This window comes from Elephantulus edwardii, unplaced genomic scaffold (genome assembly GCF_000299155.1).
Source record: "Elephantulus edwardii isolate Elephantulus edwardi_28Jun2011 unplaced genomic scaffold, EleEdw1.0 scaffold00080, whole genome shotgun sequence".
Lineage (NCBI taxonomy): Eukaryota > Metazoa > Chordata > Mammalia > Macroscelidea > Macroscelididae > Elephantulus > Elephantulus edwardii.
Genome location: NW_006399830.1, coordinates 2026703 through 2050787, shown reverse-complemented (window position 1 = coordinate 2050787; position 24085 = coordinate 2026703). Strand labels below are relative to the sequence as shown.

Here is a 24085-nt window from a genome sequence, read left to right as displayed (position 1 = left end):
AGTGATGGGGGCATGCAGGTATGGGGCGCAGGGGCCAGTGATGGGGGCATGCAGGTACGGGGTGCAGGGGCCAATGATGGGGGCACACAGGTACGGGGGGCTAGAGCCAGTGATGGGGGTATGCAGGTACGGGAGGCTGGAGCCAGTGATGGGGGCATGCAGGTACGGGGCGCAGGGGCCAGTGATGGGGGCATGCAGGTACGGGGGGCTGGAGCCAGTGATGGAGGCATGCAGGTACGGGAGGCTGGAGCCAGTGATGGGGGCATGCAGGTACGGGGCACAGGGGCCAATGATGGGGGCACACAGGTACGGGGGGCTGGAGCCAGTGATGGAGGCATGCAGGTATGGGGAGCAGGGGCCAGTGATGGGGGCACACAGGTACAAGTGGTCCCCAAGGCCCAGGTGTGCCCCCATCAGCTCTGCTAACAGGTCTCACCCAGCTCACTTTTTCACCATCTGCGTGGTTTCATATCCGATGTGAACACAGTGGAAGAGGGGCAGAAATGACTAAGTGGTCTTTACGGGTTCACGCACTCATTCAGCAGCTACATCTACAATGTCTGTGTTACGTTTGTGGAGTTATGGTGGTGCAGTGGTTAAGCAGTGAAGCGCTAACTGGAAGGTCAGTGGTTTGAACCCACCAGCTACTCCTTGGAGAGAGAGGATCCGTCCACTTCAGTGAAGACATGCGGCCTTGGGAGCTGAGGGCGGGGGCAGTTCCAGCCTGGCATGCAGAGTGGCTGTGCTTCCAGGCTCAGCGGCGACAGGCCTGGGCTGGGTTTGGTTTTGGGGATCTTGTGTGGAACGTAATCTAGACAGTTAGGATTACAGCCACACCAACCCACCCAGGGTTAATCCACATTTCCTGCAAGCAGGTCAATACTGATGCATTTTTAGAAACAACCAAACCAGCGTACGGCTGTCGAATCAGTCCCAGCTCCTGGTGACCGCCATCACCTTCCCAGGCCTCTCAGTCTGTACTGGTGGTGGCTACCTCATCTGTTCTCCCCTCAAAGGGCCGGTCAATTCCGAACCCCAAGCATCAGCATGGAGCACACTGTACCATTGCTCACTCATTGCCGTGGAGTGAGAGCCAACGCGGAGCTCACCCTTCAGCAGGTGTTCAGAGACTGTAAAGAGACTGCCCACCTTTCTTCCAAGGAAGAGCTAGTGGGTTCAAACCACCTGACTTTGGGTTGACTGCGCAGCTCCTTACCCGCTGGGCCACCTGGTGGTAGTGCACCATAAGCACTGGTGAGAGCCCTAGTACTCTAAGTAGAGATGTAAGGATGCATCTGAGCGTGGAGTAGCACTAACTGAAGGCCAGGGATATGAACGCAGGAGAAAAGGCCTGGTGGTTGGCTCCAGAAAGGGTCACAGCTAGAAAACTTGTCGGGCAGGTCTGTTCTGGCGTGTGGGCTGCTGGGCACAATGGGGTAACAGTCCCTACCCTGGGGTTCTCCTGAGAGTCCGGCAAGCCCTGCCCCTCACTGTCCTGTCTCTGGGCTCTGGCGCTGGCATGGGCACATCAAGGGGGTGACTGAGAGCTGGTCTCCCATGAGCAGGGCTGTGACATGCGAGGCATGGGCTCGTGCCAGCCTCTCTCTGCCCTGCCCTCTGAGGGCCCAGACCTCTCTCTGAGTGCTCTGGGGACCCCCTTGGCAACTTTGCCCAGAGCAGTGGGCACGCTGGCCAGAGTTATCTGTCCACACACTGCAGGACTGTAGCCTCGGACGCTCACCTGTTGTGTGTCCTCGGCTCTGTGCAGCCCCCAGCACAGCGTCCACTTGCCCACCACACCTCGCCTCTCCTGCTGGCTTCTGCCCAGGGCTGTGCTGCACAGCATGCTACAAGGCAGAGGTGGCCACCAGCACCTGCCCAGTGTGGCCTGTGGTAGCCATGTCCTGTCATCTCTGCATGGCTGCAGGGCATCGTGCACACAGCGGTCACCCCCATCCTCGTGGCTCCGCTCCCCCAGCTGGCGAAGGGCAGGCGCTGCCTGATCTTCCTCTTCAGTGTGGTGACGTGTGTCTGGGCCCCATTTGATTTCTATCTGTCTTCCTCTGCCCCCTCCCTCTTTCAGCTACAGAGAGCCAAGTCTCCCATCAGCCTGAAGCGAGCGTCAGACGGTCAAGGTTAGTGGGACGACCGAGGTCCCTCCATCCATCTGTCTCCCCCCTGCAGGCACCAGCCGTGCCAGGTGAACCCCGGGCAGGCCTGGGGAGCCTGGGCTGGCAGGCGTCCACTTGGGCGGTCATTGGTGTCAACCTGGTAGTTCTCTGGGCCAGAGTGAGGGTGTAGAATGGGCCCCTGCAGAAAATAGGGGGCCTGTAACCCCATCGGGGACACTGCTGTCCTGCCTTTTAGAAGGTATCCGGGATGTCAGACTTTGGGGGGATGGAGAGGAAAGGAGAGGGTGTCCCAGACCTCTTCACATCATACCTTTTCCAGCAGCTGGGGGGCCAGGAGTCTAAAAGGGTATGACCCTTCATGGTGGAGGCCGTGCGTGTGTGTGTGTGTGTGTGTGTGTGTGTCCCATATGTGTGTGCAGTTTGCTTGTGTACACAAATGTGTTTGTGAGTGCATGCATGTGCATGTGCATGTGTGCCCGTGCATCTGTAGGTGTGCATTGTATGTGCACATGGCAAGGTCAGGACACAGGAGTGAGGTCATTCCTCAGCAGGGGCCACTCTAACAGTGTACCCTCCGCCCCTCAGGGGCCTTGGGGGCAGGCGCCTCTCCTGGGGAGGTCATGCATGTTGGCCTGAACATGGCCCCAGGGCCTCCTGACCACATTTGTTCTGAGTGTGAAGATACTGGGGGTCCACACCCTCTCCTCCTGATGACCGGCTTCCCCCAGGGACCTTCGCACAATTCTGCCCCTGATGGTGGGGAGGGAGGGAACAGAGATAGTCCTAGGGCTCCTTCCCCAGGGGAGGACAGAGCAGGCAGGCCAGGGAACATGTCAGTGAGACAGCCAGTCACAGAAGCCCCCTGAGCCCTGCCCCTCCCGTCTCCCCTCCTTTCCTCCCCTCTGCTCTCCCCTCCCCGTGCCTTTCCTCTCCTGTCTCCCCTCCCTTCTCCTTTCCCCCTCCTCCCCTCTCCCCTCCCCATGCCTCTCTTCTCCCCTCACTTCTCCTCTCCTCTCCCCTCCCCTCTCCTCTCCTCCCAAAGCAGGCCGAGGTCAGGAGGACGAAGATCCGGACGCCAGCCCCTGCTCTTCCAGCTCCCTGCCCCCCAGCAGCACCTTCACCAAGATGGTAAGGTGTTTGGACCACTCCACCACCTCCTGCCACCTCTATAGCCTGGCCCTGGGTCCCCAGAGCCCTTCACACCTCCTACCAAGGGCCTAGGTTCCCAGACCTTTCAGGCCAGGCCACAGCCACCTACAATCACAGCTCTGCCTGCCTCACTGTTTATTTAAAGCTGCTCCACTTTAAATTATTTCATTATTTACACCTTCCCACCCCCTCTTTCCCCAATTTAACTCGCTGGGAGAAGACATGTTCTCAGAGCTTGCTGGTTGAGGGGCCAGTGTGCAGCTTATTGGCCTAGGGGGAAGTTGACACTGCCAGCCGGGTACAGACTGCAGGCTGATCATATCAAGGCCCTCCCGACCACCCACTCCGCTCAGCCCACCCGGCAGAGCCCTGCAGGGTCCCCCAGGCAAGCCCACCCCACCGCCTGGCTTCCCAGCCAGGCACCCTGAGCAGAATTGAAATTCCAGGCCCGAGGGGAGCCTCAGGGCACTTGTCAGCTCAGCTTCTCACCCAAGGGGGTCAGGATAGGGAGGGGCGGGCTGGTGGGGAGATTTCCCAGTGAAGGATTTGGGCTCAGGGAGAAGCCTTGGCCAGCACTGTGCAAGTCCCCGCTGTCCAGTCTCACCCAGAGCAGGGTCCCTGGGCTGCCCAGGGCAGCCCCACCCGCCCTCTGAGCTGGCAGTTGCTGCTCGTTGTCCACAGCCCCCCATGCATCAAAAGGATGTACAAGCAGATGCAGTGTCCCCACGGCCACCGCCCCAGGCCAAGCGCCATCATCTCAGGCCAAGGTCATGGCCACAGCAGCAGGCTACAGCTTTCCCATCCTGGGCAGGAGGCAGAAGCTAGCAGTTAAATATAGCCCGTGTGTGAGGTGTTGAGCCCGCGGGGGCACCAGCGGCATCTAAACCCACACGTCCCGAACCCTGTGTTTCCAAAGCCACCCCACCGGAACCGCAACAGCATCATGTCCATCACTGCCGAGCCCCCTGGGAACGACTCCATCGTCAGGCGCTACAAAGAAGACGCACCCCATCGCAGGTGGGTGTTGGGGCAGGCAGAGGGAGGGGGACAGCTGCACACCGGGGCTCATCACACTGAGGGGGGTGGGAGGGGATCCATCTTACAGATGCAGAAGCTGAGGCTCAGGGAAGCGAGGTGACAAGAGGCCACCCAGCCAACTGGCAGGCAGTGAAACTTCTCCCTCTGCCCCACACTGCCAAAACCACATTCCTCAGGCCAGTGGAGCCCAGGGGGCTTGGATCCAGAAATGTCCCCAGTGAGCCCAGTGAGGGAGACCATAATACAGTACCCCACCCCCCGCCCCCAGCCTCCAGATGCTTCCAATCAGGCAGAGGGTCAATGTGTCCTCTCTCTCTCTCTCTCTCTCTCTCTCTCTCACACACACACACACACACACACACACACACACACACACTCACGTGCAGGTGCAGGCACACACGCCCCATCTCCCTCTGTCTTGCAGCACAGTTGAAGAAGACAATGACAGTGGGGGGTTTGATGTCCTGGACCTTGATGGTACGTACCTGCCTCCACTTCCTGGGGTGACTGTAACCAAGCACCCCCACACCAGCTGGCTTCCAACAGCACACAGGTTGTGTTCATGGCCCTGGAGGCTGAGACCAGGAGGGTGTAAGGACCTCCTCTGAGACTGAGTGGGCTGTCCCGCCTCCACCTGCTTCGGGGGCAGGCTCCCTCGCCCTGAGGGCACCTTGCTTTCCTCCTGAGCCTGCTTCACTTCCATCTGTCTAATATCATCTCCTCCCCACTGTCCACTCTTCCCAAGACAGGGGTCTTGCAGGGCCCACTTGCTCCAGTATGACCTCGTGTTAACCCTATTTCCAAACAAAGTCACATTTGCAGTCATGGAGCTAGGATCTCGACCTACATCATGGGGGCCAAGACTCAGTCCATCAATGTCCACCCTCTGCCCCAGGGCTAGAGGTGCCAGGTGCAGGGCTGTCCAGTCTCCGAATGTCCCAGAGCCGGACTGCAGTGGGGCCTGAGCCTGCTGTGTGGAAGGTTCGACTCCTGACCCTGCAGCTTCAGGTCCCACCAACACGCCAGTGCAGTGAGGGTGCAGCAGCCCGAGGAAGAAGTGAAACAGCGTGCAAATGACTGCGACGCCACAGCCCCACGGTGCACCCATGCTGTGGGGAGGTGGCACCGACGGGCTTCTCGGTGCAGGGTTGGCACGAACCTCCCAGCGTTAATAGTGGGGTGTCTGCAGAGCACAGTAGGAGGAGCCCGGGTGGGAGGGGGGAATCCAGCAGCCGTGAATGTGTGGTGCCTGCCGGCTTCACCCTGACGAGAGCTGCAGCACAGCTGGACCATGACCGTGGCGGTGACCATTCACTTTGTCCGAGCTCATCAGAGGAACCTTCCGGCAGACCTGGGCCTGGGTGGTCAGCTCAGCAGAGACAGCCTATGCCATGCAGCCTTGGGGCCACGATGGAGGGTCCTCAGGCGTGGAGCCTCCTGATGTCAATGGACTTCATTTGCTGGGTTGTCACTCACTGTAGGTCCGTACTGTTTGCATTTGACTGTTAATCTAAAGATTGGTAGTTCATCCACCCCCGAGGAACCTTAGAAGAAAAGCCTGGCGGTCTTTCCCCCAAAAGTCACCGCCTTGAATCCAGCCTCCACCCCATCCCAGTGCAGTCCTCTATGTGCTGGTGGTCACCAGGAACCAGCATCATTGCAACAGCAGGATTTGGTTGGTTTTAAACCATATGTAGTTGACCCTGTGATTTTGTTGTTGTTGTGTGGCCTCGAGTTGGAACTGATGCATAGCTGACCCTCCAGTGGATTTTCAGAGACAGGAAGAGAACGCCCATCTTTCTTCCACAGAGCGGCTGGTGGAGTCGAACCGCATGCCTTTGGATTAGCACTGCGGCTCCTTACCACTAGGCCTCCAGTCATGTAAACCCACAGCTGCCTAGTCGATTCCAGCTTCCCAATGCAGAAATGCTCCCATTCAACAGGTGCAAACAGTCTTAGCGAGGCGAAGTGACAGGTCAGCCTAATTAGAGGCGGCGAAATAGCCCACAGCTGCAGAGAAATGGGTTGTGAGAATGAGAGGGAAGAGACAGACCAGCATCCAGTGGGCTTGGGAGCTGTCCAGCATCCACTGAGGATGGAGTTGTGATAGTGATGCTGGTAGCCAATCATCCCACGGAGGACATGGCCAGGCCATGGTCATGGAAGGGATGCTCGACCCAGAACAGACAGACAGTGAAGGCCTGATCTCACGCACCAGCTCCCAGCCAGAGAGTGCAGGCAGCTGACTCCCCTGCCCCGCAGGCAGAAGTCCACTCTGCTCAGCCACACAGGCGCCCCACCACCTACCTGGCTTGTACCAGGAGCACAGGTGACATAAAGGGTCATATTAGGTCAACCTCTTATTCAGGAAGTTCTCTTTGGAAAGGTACCATGCAGGGGGTAGGGGTGGGCTAAGGGGACAGGAAAGGTTAGCACACCCAATGCTGCAGGCCATCCCCATGTTCTTATCTTCATGGGGCCTTAGAGCTGTGAGGAGATCAGGTATGCTTGTGGGAGCCCAAGCTCCGGCCACTCTGGAGTAGTGCCCTGGACCATCACCCAGGACCACCTCCCTGAATACCACAACCCAGGACCCCTGCCCAGAACCACCACCTTGGACCATCACTAGCTAGGGAACTGCAGAGAGGGTGTGGGAGCAGGCAGCTCAGCTGGGGGTTCAAACTGCCAACCTTTGTTTAGTAACTGAAGACTTAACTCCTACCCACCTTGCCTCCTTCAAGGAAAAGCTGGCCACAGGCAACAGAAAGCTTTTCCCCAGGAACAAAACAAGGGCGGGATAATGGGGTCCTGGAAAACTAGGAGGGCGCCAGTGTGAAGGGTAATACAGTGCTGAAGCCCACCCTAGAGCGGCCTCCCACCCCACGATGGCCTCCCACCCCAGGCCCACGGAGCCCCTGAGTCTCAGCTTTCAGTGGAATCCCCCTAGACCTCCACACACAGGGACCCCTGAGGCAGGCAGGACGGCCACGAGTGTCTGGACCAACCTCACTCAGCCACCCTAACCTACTGGGCCCAAGCGCCCCTCCTCCCAGTCACCTACCGTGTCCACCCTGCATGCCCAGCTCCTGCTGCTGCGCCTGGACCCACATGCCAGTCTCCCACCCTCACCACATGAGACCCTGAGCCTGCTGGTTCCATTGCAGATGACGGTCATGACCGCTACTCCTTCGGACCCCCGTCCATCCACTCCTCCTCCTCCTCCCACCAATCTGAGGGCCTGGACGTCTACGACCTGGAGCAGGTCACCCTCATGTTCCGGAAGTTCTCTCTGGAAAGGTACCATACAGGGGGTGGGGACAGCAGAGATTGACATCCCCAATGCACTAGGCCACCCCGTGGTCTGGGAGTTCCCTCTGAAAGTTGCCATACCCGGAGGCTGGGGAGCTGGACTTGAGGACAGAAAATGGCCCTTATGGGACCATCCCACCCATTAGTGACCCCTGAAGCCTAGGTTCTGAAGGTCAGAAGTCACATCCTCCACCCTGGCTACAGGTAAAGGGACAGGGACCAGACAGGGGCTGTCCTGGCCACCAGCACAAGAGCGGTTCATCACAGCCCCGGGTGCAGCAGGCAAGGGGCAGGCTCTGTTCTCATCAGGCCCTTTAGAGCAGAGCCAGGCGAGCACCAGGGACTGGACTGTGGGGCAGCTGCTACACAATCACACCCCACACCCGACCCACCAGGCCCCCAACAAAGGTCTCCACCCATCACCACACCCCACACCTGACCCACAGCTGTCCTCCAAGTATCACCCCAGCTCTGGCCAGTGCTGACCCCTACACTCCCAGTGCTTTTCCTGGGGAGGGGGTCTAAATGTCTTGTCTCCCACCAGGCCCTTCCGCCCATCAGTCACATCTGGGGGTCACTTGCGGGGCCCAGGGCCAGCAGTGCAGCAGGCCACGCTCAGCGGGGACGGCCTCACTACCCAGCTCACCCTGCTGGGAGGCAACGCACGAGGCAGCTTCGTCCACTCTGTCAAGCCAGGCTCCCTGGCTGAGAAGGCCGGCCTGCGAGAGGGCCACCAACTGCTGCTGGTGAGGATGTGAGGCTATGGAAGATAAGGGCTGAAAGGGGGCTAGGGCCAGGGCAGCACAAGGGGGCAGGGGAGCCGTCAGTCCAATGGCTGCCAAGCTGCTGCTGTTGGTGACAGGCCCATGGGTGCCGTGTGTGCTGCTTGGGCAGGGGCTCTGCCAGGTGCCAGGACCATCCCCTCTGCACGTCCATCGCTAGCTGAGGGGGCCTGGCCCAAGCGTCGCCCTGTGCTCTAGAGCTGGCCACTCCTCATGTGCAGCGGTCCTCACTGGGCCTTTCCTTCTGCAGCTTCTCACTGGTTTCTGGAGCCAGCTCCCACGTGCGTATGTGTGCATGTGTGTTAGAACATGTCGCACACACTGCCCATGCGTGCTCTCAGGAGGTGTGTGTGTATGTGAGTATGCATGCATGAATACATGTGTGTTAGAGCATGTCACACACCGCGTGCTCTCAGGTGTGTGTATGTGCATGTGTGTTAGAACATGTCACACACACCGCGTGCTCTCAGGTGTGTGTATGTGCATGTGTGTTAGAACATGTCACACACCCCATGTGTGCTCTCAGGGGGTGTGTGTATGTGCATGCGTGTTAGAACATGTCACACATCCCACATGTGCTCTCAGGAGGTGTGTGCACTGCCAGCACATGTGCCGGTGCACACAGCCGCTTCCAGCAAGCGCGTGAGCCCATGCCGGGCCGTGGTGCTGAGAGACATGCAGGCGCCCCGCGCCCGTGTCAGCAGCCTGTTCTCAGGCCTCTCAGAGCCTCCGGCCCTCAGTCCTCTGTCGGGGAGCCGCGTGACCCGTGCTGTCTGCCCACCAGCTGGAAGGCTGCATCAGAGGTGAGCGGCAGAGTGTGCCCCTGGACTCCTGCACCAAGGAGGAGGCCCACTGGACCATCCAGCGATGCAGCGGCCCTGTCACCCTGCACTACAAGGTCAACCAGGAAGGTAAGCCTGGGGCCTGTCAGCCCGACCCCCTCCACAGACCCCCTCTCGCGTGAGTAGAGTCAGCCCTCTCACAGGATCCACAGGAGGGTCTGGTGGGCAACCGAGAGAACAGGGAGGGACTGTTCCAGTGGCACAAATGGCTCACACATCCAGCTGCTAATCCACAGGTTGGAGGTTCAGGTCCACCCAGCAGTGCCTCAGAGAAAGGCCTGGAGAGCTGCTTCGGGAAGATTGCAGCCCCTGAGCCGTCCACCCCACAACAGATCCAGTTACCTGTCAAAGTGGGGGCTGCGGGTCCACCCAGGTCTCCCCTGCACACCGGCTGCACCGCGGTCCCATGGGCTCAAACAGGAACTGTGTGCCCAGCCACAAGCAGGAGACCCTCTTCTCCTAAGTGGAAGCTGGCTTACAGCACCGGACAGCAGGCCCACCTCTCAAGCATCTTAACAGCATGGCCGCTCCGGCAGAGGGAGCCTTGATCCCCTCCCAGGCCGTGGCCTCTGAGGCAGGCTGCGCTCCTCTGTGCTGCCACCCAGGGTCTCGTTAACCATGTGGACCCCTTCCTGCGATTTCCATTTGCAGGAGCTGAGTTCCCATTCTCACCTCTGGGCTTGTCCGTCTGAGCCTCTCCACAGCTGGCTCTTATTTTTAACCAGCAGGGCTCATGAATGTTTCAGCAGAGCATAAATAGCCCGTTTCTCTCCTGCTGGCCTCGGAGCCGCCAGCCCACTCCCTCTCCAGCAGCAGGACAGACTGAACGCACTCAGAATCTAGTGGGGCCACGTCAGTTCCAAACACAGTGCCTGCGGCACAGGGAGAGCTGGCCCGGAGTTTAGTGGAAGGGGCCACGCTGCTGTCCAAAAGACAGGCAGTTCTAGTGCAACAATGAATGAGTGGAAGCCCAAAATCTCTGTAAATGTTTATGAAAATTAATAAAATATAATTATAGGGAAAAAAAAGAAAAAAAAAAGACAGGCAGTTCGAATACACCAGCTGCTCCACAGGAGAAAATTGGGCAACAAACGCCCTCTCGTGCCGTTAAACTGCCTTTGAAAATCCACTGGAGGGTGAGCTATGCGTCAGTTCCCGCCCGTGGTTCATACAGGAAGTCCTAGTGGGACGGCCACGTCTTCTGACCTCGAGCCACTGACCTTTCTGTTTGAAAACTAAGTTTTGTTTTTTCACTTTTGTGATTTGAGTTTGCAAAGCTGACTGGGTCTCATTCAAGCGCTCGCACACATTCTGCCCTAGAGCATCGACATCCCCAGTGTAGCTACACTTTTCCACCCCCTCCCTGACTCTCATTTCCATCAGTCCTTCTATTCCACCCCTTCCTGCCTCCTGAGCTTTGTCCTTGGGCAAAAGCTGCACTTCCGACCTCATGTAGTTGTTTATTTCAATGAGCTCGTGCCTCCCTGGTGTTACCTGCCACCTTCCATGCCTCTTTCTGTCTGTCTGAAAGTTAAACCTTGGAGGGAGTTTTGTGCCAGGTTCAGAAGGTGACCAGTGAGGATAACTAGTAAAACACATATGGGAGCTCAAATCGGGGGCTAGGGGGCGATGGTGGGTCAAGGCGAGACCCCAGCGTTGCACAGTTTGGTGAGTAGAAGGAGGGAAAGAAGTAAGTGGGCAGGATTCAGGGGGAAAGGCATGGTAATGACAGGCAAGGCTCTGTGGTGATTAATGTCCTAAAACATAATGCATGAGAATGTTTGAAACAATGTGAATGAAGATTAGTGTGAAACACAGTGTGTGTGCAAACTTTGTGAGTAACAAATTTTAAAAAGTAAAAGTCACCAATGGCTTAGTCTTCACAGACCAATTCTTAACTCACTGCACCACCAGGTTGCCTTAGACTCTACTAAAGTGAAGCAGTTTTCCAGCCAAAAAAGCAGAAACCATCCAACTTGAACAAAGCAATATTCTGATAGAGAGGAACTCATTGTGGTGTGGAAACCATATAGCGATGAAAAGGAATGACCCCTCCTCCTCAGTGGCCAGGTCTGTCTTTCCCAGAGAGAAATGAGTGTGTCCAGCCACCAAAAAGACAAGTGCAAGATCCCACCTAGCAGTGACTCGTGGTAACCTCGCGGGTGTGGGACCCTAAGGAGATGACCGCAAGGTCCTGGTACTTAGTAGTCGTCATAAACATAGCACTGAGTTTCCTGGAAGCCAGAGCAAAAAGGAGATCCTGGAAATTACCAGGTTGCCCACTTGTTAAGAGGAAGAGCTTTGCTCACCACTCATCACGGGCACCTTGTCTGAGCACAGTGATGCTGACACCAGGCCACGTGCCGACGCGGGACGCCTCAGCCTGTGTTTGGAATCTCCCTCCACCCCAGGGTACCGGAAGCTACTAAAGGACATGGACGAGGGCCTCATCACTTCGGGGGACTCGTTCTACATCCGGCTGAACTTGAACATCTCCAGCCAGCTCGACGCCTGCTCTATGTCCCTCAAGTGTGACGACGTCGTGCATGTCCGAGACACCATGTACCAGGACCGGCACGAGTGGCTGTGTGCAAGGGTGGACCCCTTCACAGACCATGACTTGGACATGGGTACCATCCCCAGCTACAGCCGGTGAGGCCAGATTTGGGGGGGGCAGAAAGTGGGAGTCTGGGTGGAGGTGAGGCCAACCTGGGGGGGCAACAAGTGAGCGCCTAGGTGAAGATGAGCCCAGACCTGGGGAGCCCGCAAGTGGGGGCCTGGGTGGAGGCGAGCCCAGACCTGAGGAGCCCACGAGTGGGGACCTGGGCGAGCCCAGACCTGAGGAGCCCACGAGTGGGGGCCTGGGTGGAGGCGAGCCCAGACTTAGGTAGAGGCTGGAGTGCAGCCACGGTGTGCCAGAGGGAGTGTGATGGGGCCAGACGTTGGGATCAGACAGCAATCAGGGAGCTGAGCTTGAGGAGGGATGCAGCCAGGTCCCAGCTAAAGGATCCCACAGTGGGTGGGTGCTGGGGTGTTCAGTGAGGTGAATTTAGGGGACAGTGAGCAGCGTGCTGCGGGTATGGGGTGGAGGGGCATCTACAGGGGTTTCTCAGGGCCCAGGCCCCTGCGGGAGTGTCCGGGCAGCTGTAACAGGGAACAGCAAGGCCCTGCTCCTCTGCCCCCAGCGCCCAGCAACTCCTCCTGGTCAAGCTGCAGCGGCTGATGCACAAGGGTGGCCGAGAAGAGGTGGATGGTGCCCACCACACCCTGCGGACCCTACGGGTAGGTGCCCCCTGTGGAAAGGCCTTCCAGGTCGCTGTGGGAGGAGGTGGCACAGGGGCACCATTGCTGTCACTGGGAGGATGCTGTGTGGCTCCTACCAGGAAGGTCAGCAGTTCAGATCCACTGGCTGTCCTCTGGACAAAGGTGAAGCAGTCTGTTCCAGTGAGGATTTCCAGCCTCAGAAACCCTCCGAGAGCTTGAGTTAGAGTCAGCCTGATGGCCGTGGGTGTGCGGTTCCTCGGAAAGGCACCCTGGTGGTGCCATGGTCAGAGCATTAGGCGGCTAGCCCGAAGGGGCCTGTCTCACTCACGGCTCTCAGGTGGGACCCTCCAGAGGCTACTTAGAGGTGCAGACCACCCATCTTCCTCCTGCAGAGCAGCTGGGGGCATTCCAACCTCCTGCCTTGGGGTTGGCTATGCAACTCCTTGCTCCCTGAGCCACCAGAACTCCCCTGACAAAAGGTTGGCAGTTCAAACCCACTGGCTGCGTGCAGGAGGAAGATGTTCCTGTTCTAGAAATTCACAGCTTTGTGGACCTTGTGAGGCAGACAGCGGTCCTCAGGCCTGTGGGTCACTGTGAGGAGAATCCACTCAACAGCCGTGGGTCGGGTGGGTCAGTAGATTCCTCAGAAGGAGTCCTAGCTCAGTGGGTTAAGCATTGGGATCCTAACTGAAAGGTTGGTAGCTTGAACACACCAGTGTGAGAGGAGGATGGGATGGCTTGGTTCTAAAAAGATTCATAGCCTTGGAAACCTGACTGGGCTGGGGGTGGGGGGCAGCAATTCTGGTCTTTCCTGCAGGGTTGCTGGGAGCCAGGATGGACCTGGTGGTTAACAGTTAGGTGTGGGTTCCTGAAAAAGGTTCTAGAGTGACACAAGTGCTGGGTTAATGGTTCACACCCCCTAAAGGTACCTCAGAAGAAAGGACTGGCTGTATGCTGAAGTGTCAGCCCCCAGCGGCCATGGTGTACAGCTCTGCTCACACACGAGCTCACTTGAGCTTAGGGTCCTTGAGGAGTGGGACACTCCCTACACAAGGGGCACTTCCATGTCCAGCTCCTGAGCTTGGGTTTGAAGGAGATGGGGACAGATGAGCCACTATTTCCATCCCGACCAGAACATGAACACTGGTCTGTGGATTGGAAGCAGTCCCCTACCTCGGGTCTGGATGCCTGTCCCCAAAGCTAGGTTCCTCGTCCACACACGTGGATCCCATCATGGGCACATTTGCCCCTTCAGCACCAGGGGAATAGAAGGACTGACGTCCAGTGCTGAGGGGACTGTAGGGCAGGTGTCCAGCTCTGAGGGGATTGGAGAAGGGACAAGAGGGCTGGCGTCTGAATCTCAGAGGGTGAAGCAGCTCAGGCCTCCCGCTGAGCCCGGCCACTCTGACAGCTGACCCTCTGCTTCCAGAACACCCTGCAGCCCGAGGAGCCCCAAGCCACAAGTGACCCGCGCGTCAGCCCCCGGCTCTCACGAGCGAGCTTCCTCTTTGGCCAGCTCCTCCAGGTACAGCTCCTGAGTGCCCCCTGTGGGCAGTCACACGTGCTCCACCTGTCTTCTCTCCACAGGGAGGAGATGCCGCTGCAGGTTACAATGCTTTGTGTCTGCACCACCTGCAGCTCTCCCGGGCTGCACCTCTCCTCATTCTGTGCACACAGCAGCATCTCGGTAGACAACCCCTTCTGGCAGGTTTTGTTGTAAGAAAACCATGCTTTCTCACAAGATTTGAAGAAACATAAAGCTAACGGCAACTTAAGCAACACAGCTGTTAAAATAGGAACAGAAAAATTATAAAACAAATACACTAGACAGCGTTGAGGCCAGTTAAGTCCTTTAATTTGATCATGAAATTTACCTCTGAGTCTCTTGGAAGCCAAGAATAAAAAGGAAACCAGCATGTTCTGTAAATGTGTCTGAGCATGGGACTATTTTAACTACTAGGACCAGAAAAGCTTGCTTTTCTTTTGTCCTAAATTCCAAAAGAACCATTATACAAGGGTCCTCAGTACTATTATGTGTGGTATTGTTAGCATCCTCGGTGGCCCTTTCTGCTACCACCAGCTACTAAAAGCCAGGTGGATGTGTTTTCTGTGTAGGCATTGTATGGTTCAGACCCCAGGAGAACTGCTGAAAAGGAGCCCTGTTGCACAGTAAATTAAACACTGTGTTCCTAACAGGAAGGCCAGCAGTTTGAATCCATAAGATACCCCACTGGAGAAAGGTGAGGCATTCTGGTCCTGTAAAAGCTCCCTCCTGGGAAACCCTATGGGGCAGTTCTACCCTGTCTCCCAGGGTTGCTAGGAGTCAGATGCTCTTCACAGCAGTGCAGAGAAGTGTGGACAAGCTGTTAGGCAGACTCCTTCAGTGGTGCATCCAGTTACCATTCTCAGCTGCTCACCGAAAGGTCAGTGGTTTGAGGCCATGCAGAGGAGCCTCAGAAAAAAGGCCTGGCAATCCTCTCCCAAAAAGATCAGCCGCTGGAAATCTGAGGCTCACGTACAGTCCCGCACCAATTCACAGAATTAGAGTCACCTCAGCTAGCGGCTCATCACCAGAGGATGTGCCCTAGTGGGGCACAGCCTAGACTCTCTGGTCCTGGCTGCCCCAAGCCCCACAGCTCACCCGAGTGGAGCTGGGAATCAAGCTAACATTAGAAGCTGACACAGGGAGCTCTGGTGGCCTAGTGGCAAGAAGCTGCATTGCAATCCTAGAAGCTGACATAGGCTCCCTCTCCCCTGTCTCTCTGCAGTTTGTCAGCAGGTCTGAGAACAAATACAAGCGCATGAACAGCAATGAGCGGGTTCGCATCATCTCAGGGGGCCAGCTGGGGAGCCTGGGCCGGGCATCACTGGACATCACCAAGCTGCTGAGCGAAAAACAGGAAGGTGTGACTGTACCCCTTGTCCCTTGCGGCCCTGCACTCTCTGCACAACCTTGTCCTGAGCCACCCTGTATCGCGTGTGCACACAGTCTCCCCAGCCCATGCTGTCTTGGGCACACAGCTGCCTGTGCTCACCCTGTGCACACATAGCCCTCTGTGTTCCCCATGCGTACACATCCCCCCAAGTGCTGTCTTGTGCACACAGCCCCCATGCCAACCCTATGCGCACAGCCCCCATACGCACACTGTGCACACAGCCCCCAAGCCCACCCTGTGCACACAGCCCCCATACCTACCCTGTGGACACAACTCCCATGTCTGCCCTGTACACACAGCCCATATATCCACACTGTGCACACAGGCCCCATGTCCTCCCTCCCTGTGCACACAGCCCACATGCCCACACTGCGCACACGGCCCACATGCCCACACTGCACACACAGGCCCCATGCCCGCCCTATGCACACAGCCACCATACCCACACTGTGCACACAGCCACCATACCCACACTGTGCACACTGACCCTATGCAAACGGCCCACATGCCATCCCTGTGCACACAGCCCCCATACCCTCCCTGTGCACACGGCCCATATAACCACACTGTGCACACAACGTCTATGCCCATTCTCTGCACATGGCCCCATAGCTACCCTATGCGCACAGCCCCCAGGCCCTCCCTGTGCTCACAGCCTCTACTGTGGGACAGGCCCATGTATCTTATGACTGTAAAAGGAGCAAGACAGCATGAAAATGGCCAAATCTGACCTCTGCTACCTCTACAAGGGGAAACTGCCCCCAACAACAGCATCCACAACACAAAAGCAGACCCATGAGGTCTGAAACACTGTGAGAAAGGCCATGGTAGAACCCAGAATCCATGTGGGCATGGGCTGCTGGGAAATGGAGCCCACAGAATTGCTTGTGTCAAGTTGCCACAACCTGCCATTTGTTCTTTTTAAAAAGCTAAACCGTGCAGTATCTGTGAAGCACATAAAATGAGGTGTGCCTGTCACCCTCAGACCACCCGGCCAGGCCAGGGGCCTCCTGTCAGCTGCCTGGCTGTCCACAGACTCCTTCTCTCCTAGCCCTCTGTTCAATCCTCACCCACACCCAGAAGGGTGTCAAGGAGTGTAGTCCAGGCCAGCTCTTCACTGGAATAAGCCCAGGCCTCAGGCCACATCCTAAAGAGAAGCTTTGCCCTCTGGAATGATCTGTAGATGTGAACTTGGTCCCCATTTCTTGACCGATCCCTGAACCATGATTTCTGGATGAGAGATGAGGTCAATCCATCCTGTCTACTTATCCCGGACATGGGTCACTGCATATATATTTACCTGGGCCTCTGGGGCTCACTGTCATCACCAGAGTGTGATTGTTGTTCCTCTGCGAATATCCCCTATGTCCTGTCTGTCCTTTAACAGAATCTGACCACCACTCTCCCCTCTGCCCACAGACCCAGAGCCCGAGAGCGAGCTGAGCAGAAATCTCAGCCTTGTGCCCTACAGCCTAGTGCGTGCCTTCACCTGCACACGACGCCGGCCGGTGCTTTTCTCACCCTCCATGCTGGCCAAGACGCTAGTGCAGAAGCTGCTTAACTCAGGGGGCGCCATGGAGTTTACCATGTGCAAGCCAGGTGAGTGGGGCCCTTGCTCTCCACCACCACTGGGGGCGCCATGGAGTTCACCATGTGCAGACCTGGTTAATGTGGACTTGTTCCCTAATCCACCACTGTGGATTGATCTTTCCTGCTTCACTGCCTTCGCTCCCTATAGACATGCATGGGGGCAGGTAGAGTGGCCTCTGATACCTGGCTGCAAGGCCAGCATGAGTCATTAGCTGGGATCCCAGTCAGCACTGCAGCGACCTGGTGTCACTGGAGCCGTGATGGTGGGCGTGCCTGGCCCTCATGAAGGGAGCAGACAAGCCAGACCCCAGTTGCCTCTTGTCAGGACGACCTTTTCCTCTCCAGACGTCGTCACAAGAGACGAGTTCCTCAGGAAGCAGAAGACCGAGACCATCATCTACTCCCGAGAGAAGAACCCCAACACCTTCGAGTGCATCGTACCCACCAACATCGAGGCCGTGGCCGCAAAGGTGAGAGTGACAGATGGGGCTGTGATCGCAAACGTCCACCAGGCAGACTGACCACTTATAGGGAAACTGGGGATTGTGAGCACTGGTGTCTACTGGCAACCAAGAGGACCATGTGGCCCTGAGCCCTGACAGTGTCAGGTACCCCTGACTGCATCCACTGGTGGACAAGGAGTTCTGAGGACTTGTCTGGCCCCTCTCACTCCCTCTTCTCTGCTCTCTGCGCTACCCATGTGTACCTCGTGGTGACCTCTCCTCCCCAGCCCTGTGCCTGCCCTTTCTGGCTCCCAGTGTCACTCTGTGTCTTCAAGCAGCCTCTATTTCCATTGTCGTCCTGGTGCTGCTGCTGTTCTTGGCAGCTTTCAGAGCCCTGTGTGCCTGGCTATGCTGACATAGTCTAGAGATAGAGCGTATCAGTTGAGAAACAAGTGACCAGACAGCAGGACAGTGGCTATAAACAGGGAAAGTGGGTCATCAAAAGGTGTTAGCAGCGAGCACGAGAAAAAGCTGCCTATGCAGTTTCATCTTACAAAGCCAAACAGAGGGCAGTGGGGGATCAGAGGACTAGTTTTCACCTCCCGGGAATGCCAGTGTCTCAGTCACCCAGTGCTGCTGTCACAGACACCACAGTGCACTGTCTCAGTCACCCAGTGCTGCTGTCACAAACACCACACTGCACTTTCTCAGTCACCCAGTGCTGCTGTCACAGAGACATCACAGTGCACTGTCTCAGCCATCCAGTGCTGCTGTCACAGAGACACCACAGGGCACTGTCTCAGTCTCCCAGTGCTGCTGCCACAGACACACCACAGTGCACTGTCTCTGTCACCCAGTGCTGCTGTCACAGACACCACAGTGCACTGTCTCTGTCACCCAGTGCTGCTGTCACAGACACCACAGTGCACTGTCTCAGTCACCCAGTGCTGCTGTCACAGAGACACCACAGTGCACTGTCTCTGTCACCCAGTGCTGCTGTCACAGACACCACAGTGCACTGTCTCAGTCACCCAGTGCTTCTGTCACAGACACACCACAGTGCACTGTCTCTGTCACCCAGTGCTGCTGTCACAGACACACCACAGTGCACTGTCTCAGTCACCCAGTGCTGCTGTCACAGACACCACAGTGCACTGTCTCAGTAGACAAGTCAATGGCTTTAACAAGCAAAACTTTATCCTGTCATAGTTTAGGAGCCTGGAAGTCCAAATTCATGTGTCAGCTCACAAGGAGGGCTTTATGTCTCTGTCATCCCTTCTGCCTCCTGGTTCTTTGGAGATCTCCATGGATCTTACCATCAATCTTCCCTTCATCTAGAAGCTTCCCAGCACACTTACCCTGGATCTGAGGGACATGCTCTGCTCCCAGATCTCCTTTCTTAGTGGTACCAAGTTCCCTCTGGTCTCTGCTCCCTTCTTTTCTGAGTCCCATTTGAACCTCAGAAGAGATTGTCTCAGATATAGCCTTGTCTCAGATATAGCCTAATGTGGACTGAATCCTGTCTCTTTAATATCATGTTATCATTGTGAGGTGTTCTGGAGTCAACTTCCTCTCATAACAAGCCTCTGTGTACAGTAAAATGAAACACTGCCTGGTCCTCACAGCCTCACGATCTCTGTTGTGCTTAAACCCATGGTTGCAGCCACTGATTCAGTGCACGTCATTGGTGGTCATTGTCCAGAGACTGGCCCCTCCTGACCTCACACCTATACTATGAGATAAGTCTCTAGAGCATTCTGGCTACATTTCTTCTCAGATTTGCTTGTTCCTTTGGCTGTCCATGGTATGTTCTTCTCCAACCCCACAGTTCAAAAGCATCAGCTCTTCTGTCTTTCTTATTCATTGTCTAACTTTTGAAGTTGTATGAGGCAATTCAAAATACCATTGGTTGGTGCACCTTAGTCCTGAAAGTTACATCGTTGCTCTTAAGTATAGTAACATCACAGAGGAGAGGATTTATAGAACACCTAGAATGATCAAGTCAGATTACAGAATGGAAAATAACAGCAGTGAGAATCATGGCTGAGTCAAGTTGACACAGATTTGGGGAAACACAGCTCAGCTCACCCATCTGTCAGTGAAAGCTTGTGTTCTCTCCTACCAGGCTAATGGAATTTCTGCGTTTGCCCACTGGGAGGGACGAGGGCGGGCCGTGGTGGGCTGAGCTGGAGCTTCCTGATTACGAGGGACTTAGGGGGAGGGCAAAGTTGGAGCTTCTTGACTGGGCGGGAAGGACTGGGGGCGGGGATAAAACTGGAGCTTCCTGATTGGGAGGGACTAGGCCTGTGATGGGCGCAGTTGACAGGACTCTGCCCACAGAACAAGCATTGTTTGCTGGAAGCTGGGATTGGCTGCACAAGAGACCTCATCAAGTCCAACATCTACCCCATCGTGCTCTTTATCCGTGTATCTGAAAAGAATATCAAGCGCTTCAGGTAGGTCTCTGTGACCCCCTGAGCCAGAAGCCTAGAAGCTTCTCCCGTGACTTTTGCCCAGGGCACAGCCTCCACCCAGCTCCATAGCACCCAGTAGAGCAACTGTCTGCTGTTCCTTGCACCCCCTCTCTGATGTTTCCTTATCAGGCGTCCATTCAAGGGGATGCAGGAGCCATCATAGTAACAGAGACAGGACACGTAGTCATGGGGGACATACCACACAAGTGGTGACCATGAGCAGTGGCCACACGATTCCCACACCCTGCAGCAAGTGCAGTCAGGAGGGCAGTTGGGAAGGGCACAACAGGACCCAGCAGCAATTCGATCAGAGAGTAACGTGTGGGCTCTTGTCTAAGTGTCCTAGGGGTGCTGTACAAAACGCCACAAGCAGGATTTTGGTGTTTCAAACTTTCTATTCTGCTTTGAATTAAAGTTTGCAAAGCAAATAGATTTCCCAGTCATCCTTTTGTTTTATGATATTTATTGTAACCCCCACACTGTAACAGCACTCTTCCCCCTTCCTCTCTGTGATTTTCACTTCTGCCCATGCTTTCTTATTCCTTCTTGCCAACAGAGCTTTTTCTCTGGGCAGATGCTGCCCTTTTGCTCTTGTGTGGTTGATTTTCTCAGAAATTAGTGCCTCCCTGGAGTTACTGTTTAGAGTCTATCACCCTAACAAGGTCTCTTGAACAGACATGGGGATGTCTTAGGACCGCTGTACCAAAAATACCACGAGGGAGTGGCTTTAACAAATAGATTTGTTCTCTCACAGTTTGGAGGCTGCAGTCTGACAGCAGGGCACCAGCTTTCCCTGATGTTTCCTGGGTCTAGGAGGTTCCCAGCACATGGACCGTGGTCTGTAGGACATGCTCTGACCCTGGTTCCTCTTTGTTGATGGTAGTAGCTGGCTCACTTTATCCTTCTGTCTCTGTACATTTAAGCTATACAGGCCACATTCCAGGGAAACCCTCTTTGTATCTGATTAAGGGTCTGGCATCTCACCCCACCCCTAACGCTGACCATGGAGGATGGTTACACCATTGCCAAAGTACAGAGCCACTGAGAAGTGTGACCCAGACAAACTGACACATTTAAGGGGATACATTTCCATCCATAAAGGGGAGTAGGACTTTTCCATGTCTTCCTGGGTTACAGGTCACTCCATTGCAGCCATGGTGAGGACTTTGAAATCAACAGAATAGGCAGCCACTGAGGGTCTTTAGGGAGAAAGCATATCGTCTGACTTGGGGTCTACAGGGGCTCCCTCTCACTGCCATGCTGAGGAGGATTCACAGCTGTCCTGGCAAGGGGCAGAGTGGCAAAGATGGAACTGTGTGAGAGATGACAAACATCCTGGGGCTAGAACCATCTCGGAGGGTGAGCCTGTGGGGTGGTCAGAGCACTGGCTGCAGGGTTCAGAAGAGGGAGCGAGGAGTGACTCCAACTTTGGGGCCCAACCTCTGACTCCCTAAAGGGGAGTCAAATGCCCCCCAGAATTTCCACCATAAGCAGAGTGAGCAAGCGGTGTGCAGTGATGTTAGCAGGCATGGCGAGAGGGATGAGGGTGGGAAGTGGGGTGGCCGTGGGCAGGTGACAGGCAGGTCTGGGTGAGAGCACAGCGTTCATGCCTCTTCTCCGGCCACACCCGTGTCTGTCCACTGCTTGCCCACAGGAAGCTGCTTCCCCGGCTGGAGACGGAGGAGGATTTCCTGCGTCTGTGCCGGCTGAAGGAGCGGGAGCTGGAGGCGCTGCCCTGTCTGTACGCCACTGTGGAGGCTGACATGTGGGGCGGGGTGGAGGAGCTCCTCCGGGTCATCAAGGACAAGATCAGCGAGGAGCAGCGCAAGACCGTGTGGGTGGATGAGGACCAGCTGTGAGGCTGCAGGGGCTGTGAGAGGCACATCGACCCAGGTGCTGGAGTCAGGTGCTGCTGTGGGGAGAGACTCAGGAGTCGTGGCTCCATCCCAGCCTCCCCGGCTGAGTCGTTCAGCCTGGCCAGCATCCACTGGGAGACGGTCGGCCAGGGGACACTCACCAGAGCTTCAGCCTGGGAGCCCCTGTCAGTCCAGGACAGCAGTTGAATGTAATGCATGGCACAGTGCACCACCTGGATGAGTGCAGAATGGGTGCATCATCTGGACCAGGTGTGGGGAGGTATGCTCTCCAGACAGGTGTGAGGCAGCTATACCACCTGGACAGGTGCAGGGCAGGTACACTACCTGGACAGGTGTGAGACAGCTGTGCTACCTAAACAGGTGAGCACCAAGCACATTCCTCTCTGAGGTTGGGGACATTGTGCTGTGCTGGTGATTTTCTTGCATTAAAGTGCTCCTTATTCCTTGGTCTGTGGCCATTGTGTCTAACAGTGCAAGAGTCTCTGGTCCTGTGCTTCCCCCACCCCCTGCCCAGGAAGCTCCCCAGTGAGCTTAGTTAAGGCCCAGGGAGGGCACACCCAGGCCTTGTGAACCTAGTCAGGGTCCGGGGGGCCCAGCACAGATCTAGCTGGCGGCTAATTTGGGGCACTGTTTCTACCAGCATCCCTTCTGACTGAGATGGGTCCTCACTTGGACAGTTACTGAGTCTCCCAGGAAGGGCCAGCCTTCCAGAAGCCGCAGGGCAGCCTTGAGTGTCCCCTATCCACTGGCCCTGTGCCCCCCACCTGCAGCCCAAGCCCTGTGCCCCACATTCTCTGCACTGTCCTCCAACTCCTCATGTGTCCTACAGCCCAGCCTCATGTCCTATCCAGAGCATGATGGGAAGGGAGGTACCCAGCTCCCTATTTCCCAGGAGTGGGCTGTGAGACAGCTCAGGCTCTGAGCACAGAGCAGGGGTCACCTGGACCCCAGCCCCTTTTGTTGTCCCTCTCAACCCCAAAAGGTGACACAGCATGGCAGGTATGGACACACCCACCAGGGCCAGCTAAGCCCTGGAGAGATGCCACACTGGATCCAGAGGCTTGGAAGTTTGGGACAGAACCCCAGGTCTGTCTCATGGGCACTGAGGAAGCTGCTGCTGGCTGACAGCTCAGTGTCCCTCCTCCCTTTCTTCCTGCCAGAATCCTGATTTTAGTTGGGAGAACTACATGAATGGCTCAAAGACCGTATTTCCACCTCCCTTGCTGCTCGGATTACAAAGGAATAAACTTGAGAACTTATTTCATTAGCATCAGAGGGAACAAGCAGTGAGTCCTCTGCTTCCCTGCCTGGATGCTGACGTGATGGCTGGAAGTGCAGCAGCCATAATGGATCTGAGGACTCCCTCCACTAACATAGGACAGTGGAGCAGACAGACAGATGAAGTCACAGTCCCTCAAGACTCCTTGAAGCTCAGAATGCTGCTTCATTTTCCTTGTCATGTAACAGAAATAAATGAGTATCCATAAATTGGTTTTAAGTTGGGTTTCTTTCAGGATTCAGTTACAGTCTCCTCCTATATGATTTACAGTCTCTGTTGTTGGGGGGTCAACTATGACCTGCTGGAGGGTCAGTTCCGACTTGATGGCGATGAGTTCTTGAGTTTTATATAAATGGAGCATCGTTAGACCTGGAGTCCCCATGAGGGAAAGTTGACTTCACAGCAACAATATACAAACAACACTCTTCCTGCTGGTCACAGTTCCATGGGCACGAGTCGATGTCCTCTAAGGCTCCTGCCATATCTTTCAGATACAGATTATTACTAGAAGAGCTGCATTGCTCTCATCCTAGAAAAAAAAAAGGTTCTTTGTGGCAGGGAAGGGAGCTCTGCAGTCTAGAGGTAAGGAACTGCACAGCCAACCCACAGGTGGGTGGTTCAAATCCACCAGCTGCTCTGTGGAAGAAAGATGGACCATCTCATTCTGTGTATTTACAGAATTGGCTCTGAGAAGCCACTGGAAGGCCAGCTGCGTGGGTTCCAGGAGGCTGGAGGAGTGAGGGAGCGCTAGCAGAGGGCACCCAGCTCTCGGGCAGACAGCCACATGTCCACGCGTATGTCCACTCTCTGGGCAGAATATGCAGCCTCTCGGGTCCCAGCCCGTCCTGTCATCTCACGAAGATCAGACCCATTCAGGATGGTGGGCAGCTTAACTGTCAGGACCTGAGGCGACCACCACGCTTACACCATGGGTGGCTGCCCAAGATGGCTGAGGGACTCCCCTGGGGAG

General features: G+C 56.0%; 1 protein-coding gene across 1 annotated transcript in view; it reads left to right on the top strand.

The window, feature by feature from the left end:
* Positions 1-21818, top strand: part of CARD11 (caspase recruitment domain family, member 11) — a 35069-nt gene extending 13251 nt beyond the window's left edge. Inside the window, exons 9-23 of the mRNA XM_006889613.1 lie at positions 2084-2135; positions 3178-3260; positions 4198-4298; positions 4744-4796; positions 7484-7616; positions 8173-8374; positions 9195-9321; positions 11664-11904; positions 12438-12534; positions 13946-14041; positions 15285-15420; positions 16872-17051; positions 17388-17512; positions 19826-19941; positions 21614-21818. Coding sequence (XP_006889675.1) covers positions 2084-2135; positions 3178-3260; positions 4198-4298; positions 4744-4796; positions 7484-7616; positions 8173-8374; positions 9195-9321; positions 11664-11904; positions 12438-12534; positions 13946-14041; positions 15285-15420; positions 16872-17051; positions 17388-17512; positions 19826-19941; positions 21614-21818 — 1947 coding nt within the window. The remainder of the gene's footprint in view (positions 1-2083; positions 2136-3177; positions 3261-4197; positions 4299-4743; positions 4797-7483; positions 7617-8172; positions 8375-9194; positions 9322-11663; positions 11905-12437; positions 12535-13945; positions 14042-15284; positions 15421-16871; positions 17052-17387; positions 17513-19825; positions 19942-21613) is intronic.
* The last annotated feature ends 2267 nt before the right edge of the window (positions 21819-24085 follow it).